The 20820-nt window shown below is 39.8% G+C and overlaps 1 protein-coding gene across 4 annotated transcripts in view; it reads left to right on the plus strand.

The window, feature by feature from the left end:
* Nucleotides 1-20820, plus strand: part of PDE11A (phosphodiesterase 11A) — a 164855-nt gene that overhangs the window by 24727 nt on the left and 119308 nt on the right. For all 4 annotated transcript variants that reach the window (XM_052792292.1, XM_052792289.1, XM_052792288.1 and 1 more), the window contains exon 2: nt 6444-6602. In XM_052792292.1, coding sequence (XP_052648252.1) covers nt 6444-6602 — 159 coding nt within the window. The remainder of the gene's footprint in view (nt 1-6443; nt 6603-20820) is intronic.

Genomic DNA, 20820 nt, shown 5'->3' on the forward strand with positions numbered 1-20820 from the left:
GAGTCCTGTATGACAAGTCTCGGAAAGTGCTGAAGGAGAAGGTGAATCGAGTCAGTTTGCAGAGGTGAAAGCCATCCAGCTAGCGTTAGACATTGCTGAAAGAGAGAAGTGGCCAGTGCTTTATCTCTATACTGACTCATGGATGGTGGCAAATGCCCTATGGGGGTGGCTACAGCAATGGAAGAAGAGCAACTGGCAGCGCAGAGGTAAACCCATCTGGGCTGCCGCGCTGTGGCAAGATATTGCTGTTCGGATAGAGAAGCTAGTGGTAAAAGTATGTCATGTAGATGCTCATGTATCCAAGAGTCAGGCCACTGAAGAACATCAAAACAACTAGCAGGCAGATCAGGCCACCAAGATTGAAGTGTCTCAGGTGGACCTGGACTGGCAACATAGAGGCGAGCTATTTATGGCTCAGTGGGCCCATGATACCTCAGGCCATCAGGGAAGAGATGCAACATATAGATGGGCTCGTGATCGAGGGGTGGACTTGACCATGGGCACTATTGCACAGGTTATCCATGAATGTGAAACATGTGCTGCAATTAAGCGAGCCAAGTGGCTAAACCCCCTGTTGTACAAAGGGCAATGGCTGAAATCTAAACAGGGGGAGGCCTGGCAGACTGACTATATCACACTCCCACGAACCCGCCAAGGCAAGTGCCATGTGCTTACAATGGTGGAAGCAACCACTGGATGGCTGGAAACATACCCTGTGTCCCATGCCACTGCCCAGAACACTATCCTGGGCCTTGAAGAGAAAGTTTTATGGCGACACGGCACCCTAGAAAGAATTGAGTCAGACAACAGGACTCACTTCCGAAACAACCTCATAGACACCTGGGCCAAAGAGCATGGCATTGTGTGGGTATATCACATCCCTTATCATGCACCGGCCTCCGGAAAAATCGAATGATACAATGGACTGCTGAAAACTACATTGAGAGCAACGGGGGGGGGGAGGAACTTTCAAACATTGGGATACACATTTAACAAAAGCCACCTGGTTAGTTAATACTAGAGGATCTGCCAATTGGGCTGGCCCCACCCAACCAAGACTTCCACATACTGTCGAAGGGGATAAAGTACCTGTAGGGCACATGAGGAGTATGTTAGGAAAGACAGTCTGGGTTAGTCCTCCCTCAAGCAGAGACAAACCCATCCAAGGGGTTGTTTTTGCTCAAGGACCTGGGTATACCTGGTGGGTGATGCAGAAGGATGGGGAAGTTTGATGCGTACCTCAGGGAGATTTGATTTTGGGAGAGAATAGCCAGTGAATTAGGCTGTATGATATTTAACTGCTAAATAACCTGCCAATGTATGTCATTGTATCTATAGTGTCTATATGCCATATCAAGGGTATTACTGTAAGAATTACCCAAATGACTGAAGGATGGACTTTGAAACTGAGCCAAGTACAACAGTGATAGAACTTGAACTGGTGCCCAGCAATTTCCTTGAGATCAGCCTCTTCAACCTGCACACCAAGGGCGTGGGTTGCACCAAATGTACTGGCTGCAAGTTCCAGAGGCAGCATACAACAACCCAACACCTCACACCATCTCTCCTATCCTGAAGGACTGTTACAACAGATGGAGCCCCATAGTCATGGACTAAATAAAATTGATGGACACATTAGAGGGATAGCCCATTGACTAAGGGAATACTATTTGGGGTGGGGGTGGGGTGGGGTGTCCATATACACATATATAAGACAAGGAAAGTGGTAGTGGTTGGAAATGGAAATTGGAAAATGTAAGATCTGGGCATGATGTAGATGGTATAGAATAAGGGGTGGATAATGTCCTGGGTTCAGCTGGAATAGAGTTAATTTTTACAGGAACCTGGGAGGTGGGGGGGCATAGCCAGGGCAGCTGACCTGAACTAGCCAAGGAGCTATTCCATACCATGTGACATCATCCTCAGTATATAAATGGGGAGCGGGCTGGGGGGAACTCTCCCGACTTTCGGTGGGGGAAGTGGCGGAGCGTCGGGCTCTGGGTGGTGAGCAGTTGCACTGTGCATCGCTCCTTTTGTATACTCTTTTATTAGTACCGTTGTTGTTGTTGTAACTTCTCTTTTTTTTGTTGTTGTTCCAGTAAACTGCCCTTATCTCAACCCTCGAGGTTCCGTGGTGGTTTTTTTTTGTTTTTTTTTTTTTTCCTTTTCTCTCCTCCGATTCTCCTCCCTATCCCACCGGAGGGGGTCAGGAGGAGTGAGCGAGCGGCTGCGTGGTCCTTTGTTAGCGGCTGGGCTGAAACCACGACATGAAGTTATAGAATTAAAATGGTTCTTTTTTTATTATGCTATTTTCTTTGTTCTAAGAGCTTGATACTCTGTGGCAGAAGAGCTCTATAAACTCTATATGACTATCACAGTTGGTATTAATTTCTTGTGGTTGAAAGGTATGAAAAACTGCAGCAAGTAATAAAATAGCCAAATGTATATGTTAATCTTTATGATGAGTGAGTGCAGAGCATTTCTAAATCATGTCTCTTGAGGTGACTAGATGAGTCTATTTCTATAGCTTCTGCAATTCACAACAGGGAAATAAAAATAGAAATAAAATTGCCAGGAAAAAAAAACATGTCAGTTTTTAGAATCAGTGAAGATCTAATGAATTATCTCTTCTTCATCACAATCAAATCTTATCTTAGATTAAGGACTGTATGGACTGTTTTCATCACCCAAGATAAATATGGACGTTATTTCACAGCCAGTATTGTCTAAACTTTTGGAAACAAAACTTTTGCTTATTTTTGTGGAAGAGCTTATTTCCCTCATGTTAGGGGAGTCAGAACTGGCTGTAACTATTGTCTGTAGCATAAAGGCTAACTTCACCCTGGAGGAGTGGAGCTGCTGCCAGCAAACAGCAGTATTTCCTTTCCTGGCTGATAGAAGTGCTGTTGAAGACTATTCTCTAGCAAGATGAACAAAGATGCTGTTAGCACTACCTTTTCTGAACTTTGAGTCACTTTGTGATCTGCAGTTTGAGTTGTACTGTTCCAGAGAATGGATTTCCACACACTGCCATGTAAACAAATGACCCATATTTGGTTCGGTTCTCTTTAGTTTTTGTCACTCTATATAGAAAGTAATTTTTCTGTTAAGACTTGAATTTTGCTCTCAGCTGTTTGCTTACTACTAATGTTAATGTATTTAAGAAAAACTTAAGACTGTTTAATGATCAAAAATAATATAAGCTCCTCTTACTATTCTGGCAAGCATAGAAAGTTGTATGAAAAGATATTTTTAATACACTTCTGTTTGTATATACAGTAATCTTTCTCCAGATGTAACTAGTGGTGTGTATCTTGCAGAGGAAGGTTAAAGAAACTGCAAATCAAAACAATATACTCCTTGAGTCATGTCTTTAGCTAAGCTATATGCTGAGAAATATACTGGCATGTGGAGGAGCTTTTTTTTTTTTAAATAGGGCCATTCCTGTACTTAATTTTCCAAGAGGAGCTGCGGTTTTATTGTATTTCTTTGATAAAGCATTTGTACCCCATTGGAATACTGGCTGCATAACCAGTCTGATGTACTAAATTTTAAAGCGCAACAGATGGAAGTGGGGCCAAAAAGAGTCTCCATCTACTTGACAGAGAAACCGTGAGTGTCTACAGAATAAGGATGTGAAGTGGCAGCATGGACTAGCATAAGTGTGTATGTATGATCACATTACTAACACTAGATACCAGTCTTTGCTGGGTGTCATTCAGTAGAAATGTTCTATAAAGTGATGGCACTATTTTTTAAATGGTGGTCAAATTTAACTTGATCTCAAGATGTAATATTGTCACCCTATGTGTATTTTTTTCACTACTAATTAGGTTTTTGAAGATGGTCATTTACCATCTTTTACAATATATTCCATTCTGAAATTCCTACAAATATTAAAGCTCCTGGATTTTCATGAAGACATGAGAAACTACTTCTAGTGCTTTAGTGTAACATGTGTTATGTCAGTTGCCCCTAAACCAGGTTTCAAATCTGAAGAAGAACTAAGTGCAACTTAAGTAAATTTTTTTGATGCATTGGGAATAGTAGTACTACTACAAAGACTTTAGTACCTGAATAGTTTTGGGGATAGAAATATACTCTATGTGCAGCACTGTGACCCCACATACAATAGGAATGACAAAAAGAAGTATGAAGCAATTCTAGTTTTAATAAAAGATTTGGATTTTGTGTTGAAAAATGAAGTCATCTTTGAGTGTGATGCAAGCATTTATTTCTTACGTACATCCCTAAATAAGTATGTGTAACCTTAAGCACATCCATTACCTTAGAAAAAATTTAAAATAACAAAATACTTGCTGCTGTTACTAATAACAAGATGCTCTTTGAAGTATCTTTACTCTTCAACATATGTTATAAACATTTTTATTATTTGGTTGCAAGAGATTATTTCTGTCATTCTATTGTAAGATGGGTCTTATGCTCACATTATGTCTTCTGTTTGGGTTTTTTTTGGAGAAATTGATCACAAAGCATGCACTAGGATTACACTGCAAGCTTATTCAATCATGATTTAGAGATTTTATGTAAGGATTAATTAAAACAGATAAGTCTTCACAGTTAATTATGCATTAACACTGTTCAAAAAAACTAAATGAAAGTGGATACAAAAGCATATGAAATCATGCCTAAAAAATTTTATGTAACAACAATTAAAAAAACTTGCTGATGATGATATTAGATACAATTCTTGGCTAGCAAAATTTGAAAATAGACAAAACTACAAGAAACTTGCAAATTTCTTGAATAAATGATTGCTTTTTGACATGTAAAGCATAAGGGTAAACATTTATTGTGGGGATTCAGTTGCACTGTTAACACTAATGAGAATTGTGTTGTTAAATTTGCCCCTTAGATCACTACAGATTAATGAAAAAATACTCTAGTTGATGTATACTATATTTCAGGAACTTTCAGACTACCCAGATACTTGCCCATACATTTTCAGCCTGCTCCACGATGATTTAGTTGGATGTTAGTATTGTGAGACACTCTCCATAAAGTCTTTTATTGTTTCATAGTTTACGTAGTATAAGTATAGCAGGTTGACAAACGCAAATTTAAAGTGTCATAACTTTATATAGCATTTCCATCTGAAATTGATTCTTCCTGGTATTTCTCATGTACTAGTTACAAGGTGGTATAGCTTGTAACTTATGATGCACAAGAAAATTCAGAAGTGCTCGTTTGGTGCAGATACCAGGCAGTGAAGAGTAAGTACAGATCAGTAGAGCAACTTGAATGTAAGCACACCTCAATCACTGATCAAATTGAGCTGGCATAAACTTCTGAAAAACAGATAAAGACTTAGGATGAATATAGTGTCATGCTGATATGCTCCTTATTTTACATTAAAGTTCTAATTCTGCAACTGTCCATGCTGTATATGGCTAATGGACACCCTTGCTCCACGCAGGGGTAAACATGGTGACTTCACAGCCAGGGATAGTCTAGAAATTAGTATGTACCAGATCTGTGTGGCACTTTCTCAATTAAGGTGGCACAGCACTCTTTGCAGCTTGTTATCCTTTCATACAAACCCCAACATTTGCATGTTTCACCCACTCTTTGAAAACATAAGTCTGGTGAACTGCAAACAGCTCTTTCATTAGTGTACACTTTGGAGGAGCTATGGTGTGTGCACAGAGGATCTGGGGCCCTCACCAGTGCCTGCAAGGGACATGTAGTTACCCACGGCTTCACTGTTAGGAAAGTTTATTGGCAGCAATATAGTGAGACAGTGAAGCAATTGGTGTCTGTTAAGATTGAAGAAACTGAAAACTGCCTGTAAACATGTAGTGGGCAGGAACCATGTGACAGCTTTAGCCACTGATAGTTTCCTTATCTGTGTTGAAACCTGTCAAAGCCAGGGCAAGGTGGTCCTGACCAGGTATGGCCAGTGCCAAGGCCTATGTTGCTGTCATGGAGCTGTGGAAGGACCCTCTACTTACAGTGGCCCCAGAGCCAATAAAGAAGGCACAGTCATGGTGCTGAGCTGTGGATGTAAGGAGTTTGGGCCTTGACAAAGCACAAAGTGTGTTATGCAGTCTATCTCATTTTTTCCTCTTCTCTTATTTATGTTCCTCATATGTTTAATTTGTCTTAATTTTCCATCTTCTCCTGGTAGCTGCTTTGGTAGTGATTGTTTAGGTAGGTCTTTCTTCTAATTGAGGTATAAATGTGGGACTTTAGTGAATACAATTCTGTAATGGTAAACCTCGTACTGATCCTCTGAGAAAACTATTTTTCGTAGTATCATAACTGAGGAAAAGCAGCTAATAAAGAATAGGGTAATAGAGAAGCAACAACATAACACTACTGAAAATACTATATAAGACATTGAGAAAATGAAGTGCTTTGCTGCCTGAAGAAAGCTTAGATGTATGACATGCATGTTAATGCTTCCTTATTTTCTTTTGAAGGATCGCCGCTTTAATGATGAGATTGACAAACTGACTGGATACAAGACAAAGTCACTCTTGTGCATGCCTATAAGAAACAGTGATGGAGAGATTATTGGTGTTGCCCAAGCAATAAATAAGACTCCTGGAGGTGCCCCTTTTTCTGATGATGATGAAAAAGTAAGATTACCTTTACTTTTGTATTTTTTTTAATTTCTTTTGTAACTCAGTAGACCCTTCTAAAGATATTTTATCCAAATAAGTAAATGGCACAGCACTTGTGTTAATTATGGTTTTCTACAAGTGCTTAACATAAAATGTACATTTTTGTTGTTTTCAACATAAAACATGTATCTGTTCTGTAAACGTGGGAGATCTTGTGGCTGAAACTTCAACTTCATGGTCTCTAAATCTTATGTAGACTTTTCTCATGTAGATCTTAATAGGAAGACTTTTGTTATTTTTTAAAACTTACCTGTAAGAAGAAGTTCAGGGGGGAAAACTATCAGAGACACTCCTAAGCTTGCAGACTTTAAAAATCACCACCTTCTCTTAGTGCTCTTCATGAGTTAAATGACTGTAGCATAGGCAAAGGAAATTTTATTTTAGAGGAGATTATGCATATGCAACTTTATGCTATCCTAAAATATGGGAGACTTGCAAATACCCATCAAAGGACAAAGAGGGCACTAGGCGTGTATACAAAGTGAAATTTGGAGAGTAAAGTGAGCTCAAAGGCAGAAGAATAGAGGGAGCTGCAAGGAGGGGACTTGAATTAAAGAAAGCAGGGGAAAATAGGAAATGGTGCTGTTAGAGGCAGATGCATACAGCTGAGTGTGGAGGGAAAATGTGTGTGAAGCCAAAAGATGACTGGGGAAGCGAATGGTAGAGGGCAGCAAGCTGGGGAGTAACAGAACAGTAAATCTCTCTGCCCAGGAGAGAGAAATGGAGTCTCCTTCAAGCATGTAACAGGGAAATACACTTCTCTGTATTAAAATAGTATTAAATCTCATTTTTGGGGAAGTGTAGTTAGAGGCAGAATTTGCCCCTGAAAGCTCTTTATGTTGATTCAAAGGCAGTTAATATTTCATGCAGAGCCACAGTTGGTGTATTACATACACGTTGACATGTCTGTGCTGTGACCAAAAGGCGTGTTAAGTAATGCCAATTAGAAGGGGAAAATTGTGTTGCATTGATTCATCTAAATAGATGGAGATGATTTTTAGAATCAAGATAGCTTGATGTGAATGAAATGCATCATAAAGCTAAACTAACAGTGGCTTATAAAGGCTGTGAAATATTGCATAAATCAAACTCATCTTCCATAGAAACCATAGTAATTGTGTTTTTGAGTACTACTAGAAGTTGCTATTACATTATTAACTTTACTTGTTACATATTTACAGCAATACATTTTGAGCATTGTGCATAACCATTTCATAGTTCGAAACAATTGCTTTGTGGGAATAAGAATATGAATCTTTATGTGAATTATGTCTGTTAACAGAATCATACTCTGGTTTTCTGTGCAGTGGGATTAATTCAAAATTGAATTACTTTTTGAAGTTTCAGTGTGAAGGAACCTTTTGCAGTCCAGGTAGGAAAATCTTTGCCAAGTGACATCTTAATAAGTGGGTGCATTAAAGTTGAGAGTAAAAAGGAATACTGATTATTTTTATACTTTGTGTTGGTTATCAGATATGTCTTTCAATAGAAACAATTATGAGCAAATATTTCTTTATATTTTTATTAGATTATTTAGCATAGCACAGCTTTGCTTAGCAGCACCTACTTACACTTGAAGAACCAGCTTGCTTGCTGTGTACCAGTGTTTGCTTTTGGTGCTTTTTCTAAATCTGTTTCAACATTATATTCTAATCTGATGTGCTCTTGAGCTACTTGTTAACTTCTTGTTAAGCTTCAGGCTTCAGAGTCTCATTAAGACCTAGCCATTTGGATCCAAGTTGAAAGACGAGACATGTTTGGATTATAATATTCTTTAAAATACATTCAACAAATAAAAGGAGTGGAGGATAAATTAGGCTAATGGTAAGAAAGCTTATGGTTTGACAGACTAATGATACAGATGACTCAGCTCCCCAGTTCTACATAGTACTGTAGAGTGAGCTTTTAAAAAAACTTCTATAATTGCTAACTAACTGCAGTTACTCTTCACACCAACACTATTAGTAACTTTATTGAAAAATTAATTACAAGAACAATACTCATTGCAGTGTGTATGTATATCTGGCATCATCTTTTGGTTAGATGTTTTCTTCTGAACATGTGTTGAATAATAAGGAAGAAAGTCCTATCTCTGGCAGTATCACCTATTCTAGCACCACATTAAAGACAACTTCCTTCTTCTGTATAAAGCTTTTAAAAACTTTTTTCCATAAAAATAATTAGCTTTAGATTTCTGTTTCTGCAAGGTGTCTGTGTAACTGATTCTGCATAGTGATTTAGTTTGAATTAAACAACTTTAAAAGTAACTCTCAATTTTCAGATGCTGCTTTTTTGGACATCTGGAGTGTCCCAGTACTTAAACAATTTAAGTTATCTAAGCTTGAGTAACCTTTAGTTTGCTTCTGAATTACTTCTGATTCTTGAAAATCTTGGATGTTGAGTATTGATTTATTAGCATACAATACAAATCTGGCAGTGTATGCTACAATGGGTAGCCAAATGCAAATTAAACAAAATGAGACCTTCTCTGAATATTCTTTTTTCTGCACTTTTTATTAGTACTCTATGTGTCCGAGTAATGGGAATTTGGTTTAAAATGCAGCCTTTATCATGAATATGACATTTGATTATTATACATTCAACTAGCAAAACAACTGTACTTGTGAATTGTGTATTACATGACCATATTAATGTAAATATTTGATGCCAGTACTGAGGCTGTGGCATTTGCTTCCATTCAGTGACTGCTAAATACTAAAATCAGCAAGTTGCCCCTACTTTAATTGCCATCTTTATTTTTCCTAGTCATTTATATCACTGTTATAATTATAAGCCTGTATGTTAGAACTCTTCAAGAATATATTAATGGGTTCTGACATGTAGAATTTATGGGAAAATAAATGAGAACATAACCATTACCATGTCCTGTAATAGATCTTATATTTAATGAGGCCTGGCAATCTGTGTGCTGTTACTTCCAAATCTGTGCTTTTAAGTTTCTTCACTCACTGGTAACCTAGAAAGCATCATATACCTCTGGGAAGCAAGAGAGCACACACTTCCAGGGGAATGTCTTGCAGGATTACCAAACAGTTTTTTTATTGTAATATCAGCAAAAGTGGTTGTGAGGAAAGAGGGCAAGTGAAAACTGGGAAATCCTTCTCAAAATAAGAAAAGATCTACCTGGGTATTGAGGTGGTTTGTGCAGAAAAGCCTGATGAGTAGCTGGCAAAAGATGTAAATTCAGCTTTATGTTGCTGTTACAATTTCCAACAACTAGCAGCTTCAGAATGCTTAGAAAATGAAAATGTAAATTACTCTTCTTCTTCCTGCCCCCCAAGCCCTCGCAAAGAAATGTCAGTATCATTTGAGTCTGACTCTTGTTTGCCAGTGTCTATCCTCTTAATATTGTGTGAAGCAATTAAAATAATCTGTTGGGTTTTTTTACAAAGCTACAAGACTATATTGTATAATGAAATGTCACTTGGGGGCACTACTGTCTTGAGTCAATAGGAAACAAAGAATTATGTTTTCAATTAGAATTAAGTAGAGGCTAGCATCATTTTTATGTACTCTTAGTTATTTTCAGGAAGTTAAGAGCAAATAAAATATTTAAGATTTGAGAGTTTTTAATACTCCCAAGCTGTAACCAAGTTTATATTTTGCAATATGTGAAATGGAGTATTAGATTTCAAAGTTTTTCTGGTTTTGTTTTTCATGGCAAATTTTCAGGTTTTTCTTTTACATCTCTGACCATGGTGATAATAACACAGCACTAATGACGAGTCTAAGTGAATTTTCCACATGTAATGATTGTTTCCCACTGCCAAGTTTCTTTTCTCCGTTTGGTGTAAGGGATGTTTCAGCCGATTCATTGTTTAAGTGCAGAACTAGACTTGACAGCCACTACCATGAGAGAAAAATGTTCTGTCTCACAATGTGTTTTGTCTCCCCAACATCAGTGGCTCAGTTGAACAGACTGATTTCAGAGATTTCCAGTTTGATACAAACAATAGTAGAATACCTTATTGGTTTTGTGTAGCAGCCATCACTACTGTATTATGTTGTGTAATTGGTAACTTTTTGGGAAAATAGGCTGGTGATATACTTTTACATGTATTTTGCAAATGAAGACACCAGTTCATCTGTACAGACATAGAGTAGGAAGATTAAAACCCCAAACCCTTGAAAAGAACTGTGTACCCTGCATGCATTCCCACTACTGTCCTGAAGATTCATTTAAGTATTTGTGCTGTTTGCTGGTGAGTCATACTTGTTCCAGGACTAGTGAGAAACTCAGCCTAACAAGAGTTTGACAGTCTGTAGTTTAGATTATTGTATGCCCTTTAGAGTCTTCTGAGATGTGGTGCCAAAACAAATCTAGTCTGTCATCAGAGAGACTTGACAAACACCAGCAGCAGCTCCACAGTCACTTGAACTGGTGTCCTGGTTCTCTCTGGCTCTGATGTCCTGCTAGCCTGAAAGAAGTGAATTGTCTAGGACAGCCAGTTAGAATTGAATCCTGCTTGACTTACTGAAAAGCAGTAGGTTGAATGCAGTGAGATCTCTCCTGGGAGGGGAAAGGAAGAACTGCATTTCGTTGTCTGTGCTCTGAGGATAGTTTTATTAAGAACTATATACATCCAGTTTCCAGGATTCAGCTGGTGTATGTTTGGTTTGTGGGGGCTTGAAGATATGGTTCTTTAATGTTCCAACATTTCTATTTCTTACATTCCTAAGAGCAGCCCTGTGATTCTAAACTGCCCAATTTAATGTGCTTGTCTTGGTCCATATTAGTTAAGGTTTAAATATGTTCTGTACTGGGTCTCCCATAGTGATGAATGATTTACAGGGATTTTGCTATACCTGCTAATTTGTTTTCTGTGAGTTTTTACATGATGGGCTTAGAGTCACGCTGGCAGGTAGCAATTTCAAAGTCAGTTAGGATGGTTTCTTTATCTTAGGGAAGTAATCAACTGTAAATAAAACTATGAGGGAAGGGAGTGATCCAGAACAGGCAAGCATCTCTGTTGTGAAAATGATGACCCTAGCTCTGAGTGTGTGGAATTTACAAAAGTCACCTGAAAATTATTTTGATGGGTCCACTAGAAAGGAACACAAGAAACAAATTAGGTAAAGATTTTCTTGTTTCATGTATTGCAGTATGTGATGACCTCCTGCTAAAATCTGCCTTGGTTCTCTGAAAATCTGCATGGCAGTGAGACTCCAAAAACTATTATTTAAAATTGGCATAATCCTCAAAGGTGTCATGTGGCCTGTATGTCACTTGCATCCCAATGAAAGAGACAAATTCACTGAAAGAAGGCAGAAAACAACAAAGACATTTGAAGGATGAAGGTGCTGAAGCACTACAACTATCTGGGAAACTCTAATGGTCTATTAGGCACAGTTCTCAAAAAGTACTTGCTACACAAATCTAAATTGAAATAAATCACAGTAACTGAACTCTGTGGCTGGGGGAGTTTAAAACAATTTGTCACTAGAATATCGGTTTTATCAAGGCAGCTTCACACCACTGATTTGCAACCAACAGCACCAAATGACTGCATTGACAAATGCTTGAATGGATTTTGTCTTGCATATGTTCAGTCATGCTTTCAAGTTAAGCTGAAAGTCTAGATTTCTTTTTAATTACAGAACTCTATAAATGTGCTTGAAACTTAACAAAAGCGTATCTGTATAAATACCTCTGTTTTGAGACTGGCAGTTAATATTCGAATGGGACATCTTTATCTCTGAGGTATGGAAACATGTCTAAGATGTGTCTTGCAGTGATATTTTAGTGAACTATGTATTTTTTCCAAACATAAATGTGTATTTTCCTAGGCTCAGGGGCTACTTTGTTGCTATGTGTTTATGGTACATACTACACTAAATCCTTGACACCTGTTTGAGGGCTCTAGGTGCTATCATGAAACAAAGTAACTCTGCCATTTCACAGTGGAGTTCAAGATCCTTAGGGTAGTGAGGAGGGTGTGCAGCAAGCTTGCTACCCTGGACTTGAGGAGAGCAGACTTTGGACTCTTCTGGGAGTACCATGGGATACAGCCCTGCAGGGAAGAGGGGCCTGGAAGGCTGGTTAATATTGAAGGATCACCTCCTCCAAGCTCAGGAGCAATGCATCCTAACAAAGAGAAAGTCAGGCAAAAATGCCAGGAGGCCTGTGTGGATGAACAAGGAGCTCCTGGACAAACTCAAACACAAAAAAGAAGCATACAGAGAGTGGCAGCAAGGACAAGTAGCCTGGGAAGAATACAGAGAAACTGTCTGAGCAGCCAGGGATGAAGTTAGGAAAGCCAAAGCCCTGATAGAATTAAATCTGGCCAGGGATGTCAAGGGCAACAAGAAAAGCTTCTTTAGCTATGTTGGTGTTAAAAGGAAGACTAGGGAAAATGTTGGCCCTGCCCAGAAGGAAATGGGAGACCTGGTTACCTGGGACATGGAGAAGGCTGAGGTACTCAATGACTTTTTTTGCCACGGTCTTCACCAGCTAGTGCTCCAGCTGCACCACCCAAGTCACAGAAGGCAAAGGCAGGGACTGGGAAAATGAACTGCCCACTGTAGGAGAAGATCAGGTTTGAGACCATCTAAGGAACCTGAAGGTGCACAAGTCCATGGGACCTGATGAGATGGATCCACGGGTCCTGAGGGAACTGGCAGATGAAGTGGCTAAGCCACTATCCATCATATTTGAGAAGTTGTGGCAATCTGGGGAAGTACCCCCTGACTGGAAGAGGGGAGACATAACCCCCATTTTTAAAAAGGGAAAAAAAGGAACACCTGGGGAACTACAGGCCAGTCAGTCTCACCTCTGTGCCTGGCAAGATCATGGAGCAGATCCTTCTGGAAACTATGCTAGGGCACATGGAAAATAAGGAGGTGATTGGTGACAGCTAACATGGCTTCACTAAGAGCAAATTGTGCCTGACAAATTTGGTAGCCTTTTACAATGGGGTTACAGTGTCGGTGGATAAGGGAAGAGCAAAGGACATCATCTACCTGGACTTGTGCAAGGCATTTGATACTGTCCCACACAACATCCTTGTCTCTAAATTGGAGAGACATGGATTTGATGGATGGATCACTTCGTGGATAAGGAATTGGCTGGATGGCTGCACTCAGAGTTGCAGTCAACAGCTTGGTGTCCAAGTGGAGACTAGTGACAAGTGGTCTTCCTCAGGGGTTGGTATTGGGATCAGTGCTGTTTAACATCTTTGGCAATGTAGACAGGGGGATCGAGTGCGCTGTCAGCAAGTTTGCCAATGATACTAAGCTGTGTGGTGTGGTTGACACACTGGAGGGAAGGGATGCCATCCAGAGGGACCTTGAGAGGTGGGCTTGTGTGAATCTCATGAAGTTAAACAAGGCCAAGCAGAAGGTTCTGCATGTGGATTGAGGCAAGCCCAAGCACAAATACAGGCTGGGCAATGAGCGGATTGAGAGCAGCCCTGAGGAGAAGGACTTGGGGGTATTAGTGGATGAAAACTGAATGTGAGCCAGCAGTGTGTGCTCGCAGTCCAGAAAGCCAGTTGCATTCCGGGCCGCATCGAGAAGTGTGGCTAGCAGGTTGACGGAGGTGATTCTACCCCTCTGCTCTGCTTCTGTGAGACACCACCTGGTGTACTGCGTTCAGCTCTGGAGCCACCGACATAAGAAGGACCTGCTGGAATGAGTCCAGAGGAGGGCCGTGAAGATGATCAGGGGTCTGGAGCACCTCTCCTATGAAGACAGGCTGAGAGAGTTGGGGTTGTTCAGCCTGGAGAAGAGAAGGCTTCAGGAAGATCTTATAGCAGGAAAGCTGGGGAGGGACTTTTTCCAAGGGCATGTAGTGATAGGACAAGGGGTAATGGCTTTAAACTGAAAGGGCGTAGATTTAGATCAGATGTAAGGGAGCAGTTCTTTACTGTGAGGGTGGTGAGGCACTGGAACAGGTTGCCCAGAGAGGTTGTGGATGCCCCATCCCTGGAAGTGTTCAAGGCCAGGTTGGATGGGGCTTTGAGCAACCTGGTCTGGTGGAAGGTGTCCCTGCCCATGGCAGGGGGGTTGGAACTTGATGATCTTTAAGGTCCCTTCCAACCCAAACCATTTTATGATTCTAAATAAACACATTATCATATTTGGCATCAGGAAGATTTTCTCTATAGAACGGTTCAGTGAAGATTTTCATGGGGGGCTTTTGTGGGGACTGGGATTTTGTTCTTGTCTTATATGATGGTAAGAGTGAGGAAGGTATCTGGATTCTTCCCGCAATTGCCAGCAGGAATCTGAACCTGTTGGCTCTTCCCATATTTCCTGTGCTTGTATCCTCTTAATTAATACAGAGAGTCCTGAATAAGAGCTCTTGTCTCCAAACCTGGACTGTCATTTGTTTAATGTTTGTAGCATTTAACTAAAAGCTCAATAAACTAAATGGAAGAATCTCTGACTTCATGGGTTTCTAAACATCAGACCTCTATCCATTTCTGCCAGGGGAGCATTTCAGTAAACGCAGACCCCCCCCCAAGTCTATTTTATGAAGCTTAAATTCATCCAGGTCAGAGCACTGTAAAGAAATTGGTTAAGGATCTGTTCTGGCTTCTGTACCCTTCCACTGGATGCAAACAGGCTTCAATAGGCTGAACAGAGTTTCTGTGGTAGACTGTGCTGTTGATCAAACACCTCTCTGAGATATCTCTATTCACTAGACATAAAAAAGATGACTGTTTAACTCCTTTTGTGAATAGTCATTGAAAAGTCAGAAAACTGGAGAGGTTGTTATGACGAACCTCCCCCTAACAAAACAAAGGTCAGAGTCTCCCTTGAGTTAAGTTTAATTTTTTTTGTTTTCTAGGAGATATTTTTGTCAGCTGCCTAGAGTCTGAAGTTGCCTCTGAGCTTGAAAAAGTTGATCAGATTTGGAAATGGTAGTCAGTCCTGGAAACTGAGCCATACAAAGAGTCATAAGACAGAATAAAGCTTTCATAATATTTTAGATGCTTGTGGGCAAAACAATCTGGTTGGTACCAGAACCCTGTATGCATTTCTTCCTGTCTTGGGCCTAATCTCTGTTTAGCTCTACAAGAACTGTGTTGAATCTAATCACAGTATGGGACCTGCTGTTTTTATGTACCCAGTTATGCGCAGGTTATGTTAAATCCATCCAGTAGATACATTAGATAATCTTCATGTCTCTTGGATGAACTATTTCAAGTGGATTAGAGAGTCACCAAGGTAGCATTGTAGTGGTTATTGTAAGGCAGGCTCTGCAACTGCGTAAGGACTTAAGATGTTTTCGTTGTCTAAATACAGACATGCAGAGCCCTGAGTCTTCCACAGGCTGATGGCAACAGGCAGTGCTTTACAGCCTGAGTTAAGGTTTTTTACTGTTCTGTTTGGCAATTTGTGGAAGCAGTCTGACTGATTTCCTAGGAAATCAGAGCCCTTTGGATGTGAGGGCATCAAGTATTTGTATCTAATGCAGCATTTGAGAACACATATTGCTGCTTTCCTTCATGCTTTGTTCAGTCATGTTATCAAAAATTATACTTGTAATGATTTTTATTAATTTTGTCCCTGTTTGACAAAACTCCAATGGAGTTATGAGGATAAGTGATCCATTAAAGACACTAATTATGAAGCATTCAGTAGTACTGTGGGTCTTGCTAAGAGACTTCTGGGTTTTCCTGCAAATTCTGAAGCATAAAAATAGCTCTGGAGCTTGTGCTCTGTTTTCCTCTTTTATTGGTATTCACAAGGGGTTGCAGCAGGCCTGGAGAAAGGAGTCCAGATCTCTACTGGTCAAACACGAGCAGACTTCACAGGAAGACTGATAATGCAACAAAATGCTGTGATCATGGATGCCTTTGTGCAGCCATACTACATTCTTCAATGAGAAGCAGAATGGCATAAAGTTTTCAACAGAAAGCCTAGAAGCCAGAATTCTGCAGTTCTGATGGTAATTTTCAGACACTTCAGTAACTAGAAACTGTGATGTTAATATTACTTTTGTCTTTTTTATTAATACTATATTAATAGAATTTTCACTTAAATGCATTGAATACCAGAACAATAACAATACAAAGGCTCAGGAGGATTAGAATTTTGTTTGGTTCATCTGTCAGCAGAAAGAAAGCCTGCCACAAAATAGTCTGAGGGCTATGATGTGTATTTGTGTTACAGTATAATTCTTAGGTACTGTCTACATAAGGAATTGACTAGAAAAGCTTTTTTTTTTTCTGGAGAAAACCATGTTATTACATTACATAAGGAATAAAGTTTTTTACCTTCAGCTGTCCTTTTCTTGGCAAAACTCCCTTAAACCAACTAAATTATTTTGATCAAATGGCTCATTAAAAAAATCTTGTTTGCTTCAAGTGAAACCTGCACTGGAGCCTTGTTACGGAAGCACGTATAAGGAAACCTTTCTTGTTGGCAGCTGGTGAAGCCTCATTTCTGGCAATTACTGGAGACGTGCCCTCTGGGCTGGATGGGAAGACTTTGTCCCTAGTGAAGTGTTTTCTGAACTTCTGTCAGTCTGTTCAGTTCTCCATAGCTGTTCTTCATAATAACTTCAAGGCTTCATATACTTCTAGAAAATAGCATTTTGCATCTCCTGTGAATTGCTTATCTTTCCTGAAGCAGAATGAAATGTTCATACAGCCGTTCCTGCCATCAAAAGTATTTCCCACTGGAATAGTGATGCTGAGCCTCTCTGTAGCTATAGGTTACATGACGGGGTATTGAAAACTGCTTAGCAAATCATTTTGCTGAAAGTTAAGTCAGCCTATGACTTTCAACATGTTATTACAGGCTTCATAAGAAACTAATTAAAAGTATTGTCATTCTAGCACTGACTTATGGTATGCCCTTGGGCAAATTGCTTTACAGTGGTCTCTCTTGTGAAACATAATTCTAAAAATGGCATTAGGTGGTTCCATATGTACTATCAGACTTTCCATTTTCAGTATTCTTACTTTATAGTAAGGAAGTTATTTTCCCTCTTGTTGAGCTTAGCCTGAGCTTTTGAAGCCTTGTAGAATGTTTTATTTGCATGCAGCAGCTGTAATCTGGTCGGATCTGGTTAGAAAACACCAAAACAATTTCACAAAAATTGGTTTCAGCTGTTTCTTTAATAGTCCCAGCCTTACATATAATATTTCTTATCTCCATGAAAATTGTGCCATCCTGCTGTCCTTGATTGATTTGCAAAAGTGTAACTGGTCTATAATTCGTCAACTCTTGATTGTACATTAGAAGGAACTCAGTCCTCTTTTGTGCTATCTTTGCAATTGCTAGCCTGAGAAATTAACGTCTGCGTGCCAGCAGTTGGAGTATGTAAGCAGCAGTGTAGCTGTAATGCCATCTAGGAATGTATAGGTATGCATTTCCCCTATATCTGGGAAAATGGCTCTTTAATTCTGTGGCCACAAATGAATAAAACTCTTGTCCTCTTCTTTCATAGGAACATAAGAAAAGATTGGCCACCTCAGATGAAAGGTTTGTCTAATCTAATGACCTTTCTCTGTCAGCTCCTGAAAGCAAATGCCTGGGATGAGGCAAGCACAGGATGGTGTTTCTCTTGCGTACTTACCAGTTTCCCATGATTTGTATCTCAGGGCCAGACATGGTATCTTTGTATTTAATACTACCCCAGAGGTTTTCTACTTATGAATTTATTCAGGCATTTCTTGAAGCAAGACAAATTTCTAGGTTTCACAACATCCTGCACATTGTGTGAAGAACTGCCATGTGACTTCCACTAATTTCATGTTCGTCCTCCTTGTTTTGCTTTTAATGAACACTGTGAAGAGTCATTCCCTATTCATTTTCATGCCAATTGTTTTGCCCTAAAAATCTTCAGCCTCTAAAAGCTGTGGACTTCCCACCTGGTGTGGCAGTCTTTCTTGCAGTCAGCTGTCTGCTTTGGCAGGAGGGGTACCTGCTCCCCAGAGCCCTGGGCAGCGCCTCCGGTCTGCTGTGACAGTCGGTACTTCGCATGTCTGGAGAAGTAGAAGGCATTTGAACCATTTTTTTTTTTTTTGTATGCTCTAGCCTGAAAAACCAAGAACTGCACTTTTCTTAGGGTTTTAAAACTACCTGTCACGTATGCCCAGAACTGTTTTTGACAGCCATGGAAGGTCTTCATTGCTTGTTGGCATCTTGATGTCACTGCATTACCAGAACATTAAAAGAAAAAAAAAAAAGTTTTGTTCATCATCTAACCTACCTAGTCTGCTTTGCTGATTGTTAATTTTAGCAAAAACTCTTACTGTTCTTATGAAAGATTCCGTAGCTCCCTGAATTGTGGATGTTGGGAAGTGGTGTGTTTTTAATTAAAAAAAACCCCAAACAACAAAACAACGACAACAAAAAAACCAAACCCCCAAAACCCCCTTGCAACAAAGCATGAAAAACATACCAGGTCACTAGTGAAAGTTAGTCAACAAGATTACATGTTCCAGAGTAGCACTGACTAGAATTATGAAAGCTGAAGTAGTTTAACCAACTAATGATAATGATTTTGCATCTCTTGCCTAGCTGGCAAACACTAAACTAGGGTTAAACCAATCAATATTATGATGCTTTTTCAGCTGGAATGTTGTTGGAGCTGTCAGAGATAGTTGAGCTACATTGTTCATAATCATGAATGGTGGTCAGGGATTTCAGCAAGGAAGTTATGCAGTGTACTTCAGGTAGCTCTTAACAGGGTAAGGAAACTGTTTGGAAAAATATTTCCTGTAAATGGCATAGTGATACAGGCAGGGGCACCAGGAAGAACACTTCATTTAACACTGCTTTGTGAAAGCTGTGAATAAGCACCTTAATTGTCAATTCAGTCTGTGGGAAACCCTTTTACTTAGAATATTTATCCACATACGTTTTTAGTGAAACAGAAGTACTTGTACTGGCAGCTATCAAGGCTATGGTCTTTGGACTGAACTTGACATGAATTTGACCTTAGTATTAATTTGCTGGCAATTTGCTATCTATGTGGTAGAATGAATAAAAACAAATCTTGTTGTTTTCTTTTCTGTTTTGTTTTTTTTTTTTTAAAGGTTATTGCTGTATAAAAACAGACTAGAATTTTACGATGCTGGTGTCATGGTTACAAGGCAAATTCAATGATAATAGCTCTCTGGCATGGTAATAGCTCTCCAGTGCTGTGGCATGATTTTAAACTGGGAGGTGAGTGGAAATGCCCTGGAGCTGTAGTGGCCAGGGCCCAGTGTGTAGGGCTGTGTTGTGGAGTCCCAAGTGTGGGGAGGCGAGTGTCAAGTGGTCACAGACTTGTGGAGATCCAAGAGCTGAGGATGTCCTAGCTGCCATGTGGTGAGGTGCCGGTGGGATATCTTGTCGGACAGCAGGGCCATGTGTTGAGGTTTGAGCTGGAGCAACCCCTGCAGACTTGTCCTACAGAGCAGAATAGCTATGAATATGGTACTACTTCCTACTAAGGAGAGGAGGCTTTGGAAGAAGGAAGCCTGCCAAGATGTTACCATAAACACAATCTGAATTTTCCTTTTCTGTCACACACAGTGGAAAACATGTTTAGTGTCGTTAGTGGGGGCTACGTACTTGCTTCTGTGCTTGAATCACAAAGGTTTGTAACTTGCTCTAGCCTAGGGTTTCAGGGTTTCTCCTTCAACTCAAGGTGTAAAGTCATGAGCTTTTAATCCTCTATGTCCAGAAATTTTGGTTCTTAGTGATGGCAAAGATTGTTGCTACCCTGCTGGACATGCACAGCAGCTGAAATGTGCCCTCAATAATACAGCTGTTGCAAAGGTAAACTCTGATCTCTAGTCTCGTAAAGAATATCAAATAATTCTGAACTTCAGGAAGTTGTCAGAATTTGACAGAGCAGTAGGGATGTAGATGACTTAAAAGCTGAAGTCTGCCTGCAGAAGTGTTAAACCAGCAGATTGGCAAGAAGCTTTTCACTAACAAATTAGAGCAACAAAATACTGCATCTAATTGAAGTTTTGGAAAAACATGCAATGCAGACACTGTAGTTTTCCTTATAAGTGGAGAGATGATCTCTGGTTTTGTGTGATCTCATGAACATCTGACAAAATCTGACCACTGAGTGATAAACTCAATAGTTGCTGCCAGCCCAAGCAGTTCATGTACAAATGAAAGCATTTTATTTTTCTGAAGTGGGTTTTGGGAAATCACCGTACACAGGAAACTGAGGCCATTCCAGTGAGATGTGAAA

This window comes from Harpia harpyja, chromosome 7, assembly GCF_026419915.1.
Source record: "Harpia harpyja isolate bHarHar1 chromosome 7, bHarHar1 primary haplotype, whole genome shotgun sequence".
NCBI lineage: Eukaryota > Metazoa > Chordata > Aves > Accipitriformes > Accipitridae > Harpia > Harpia harpyja.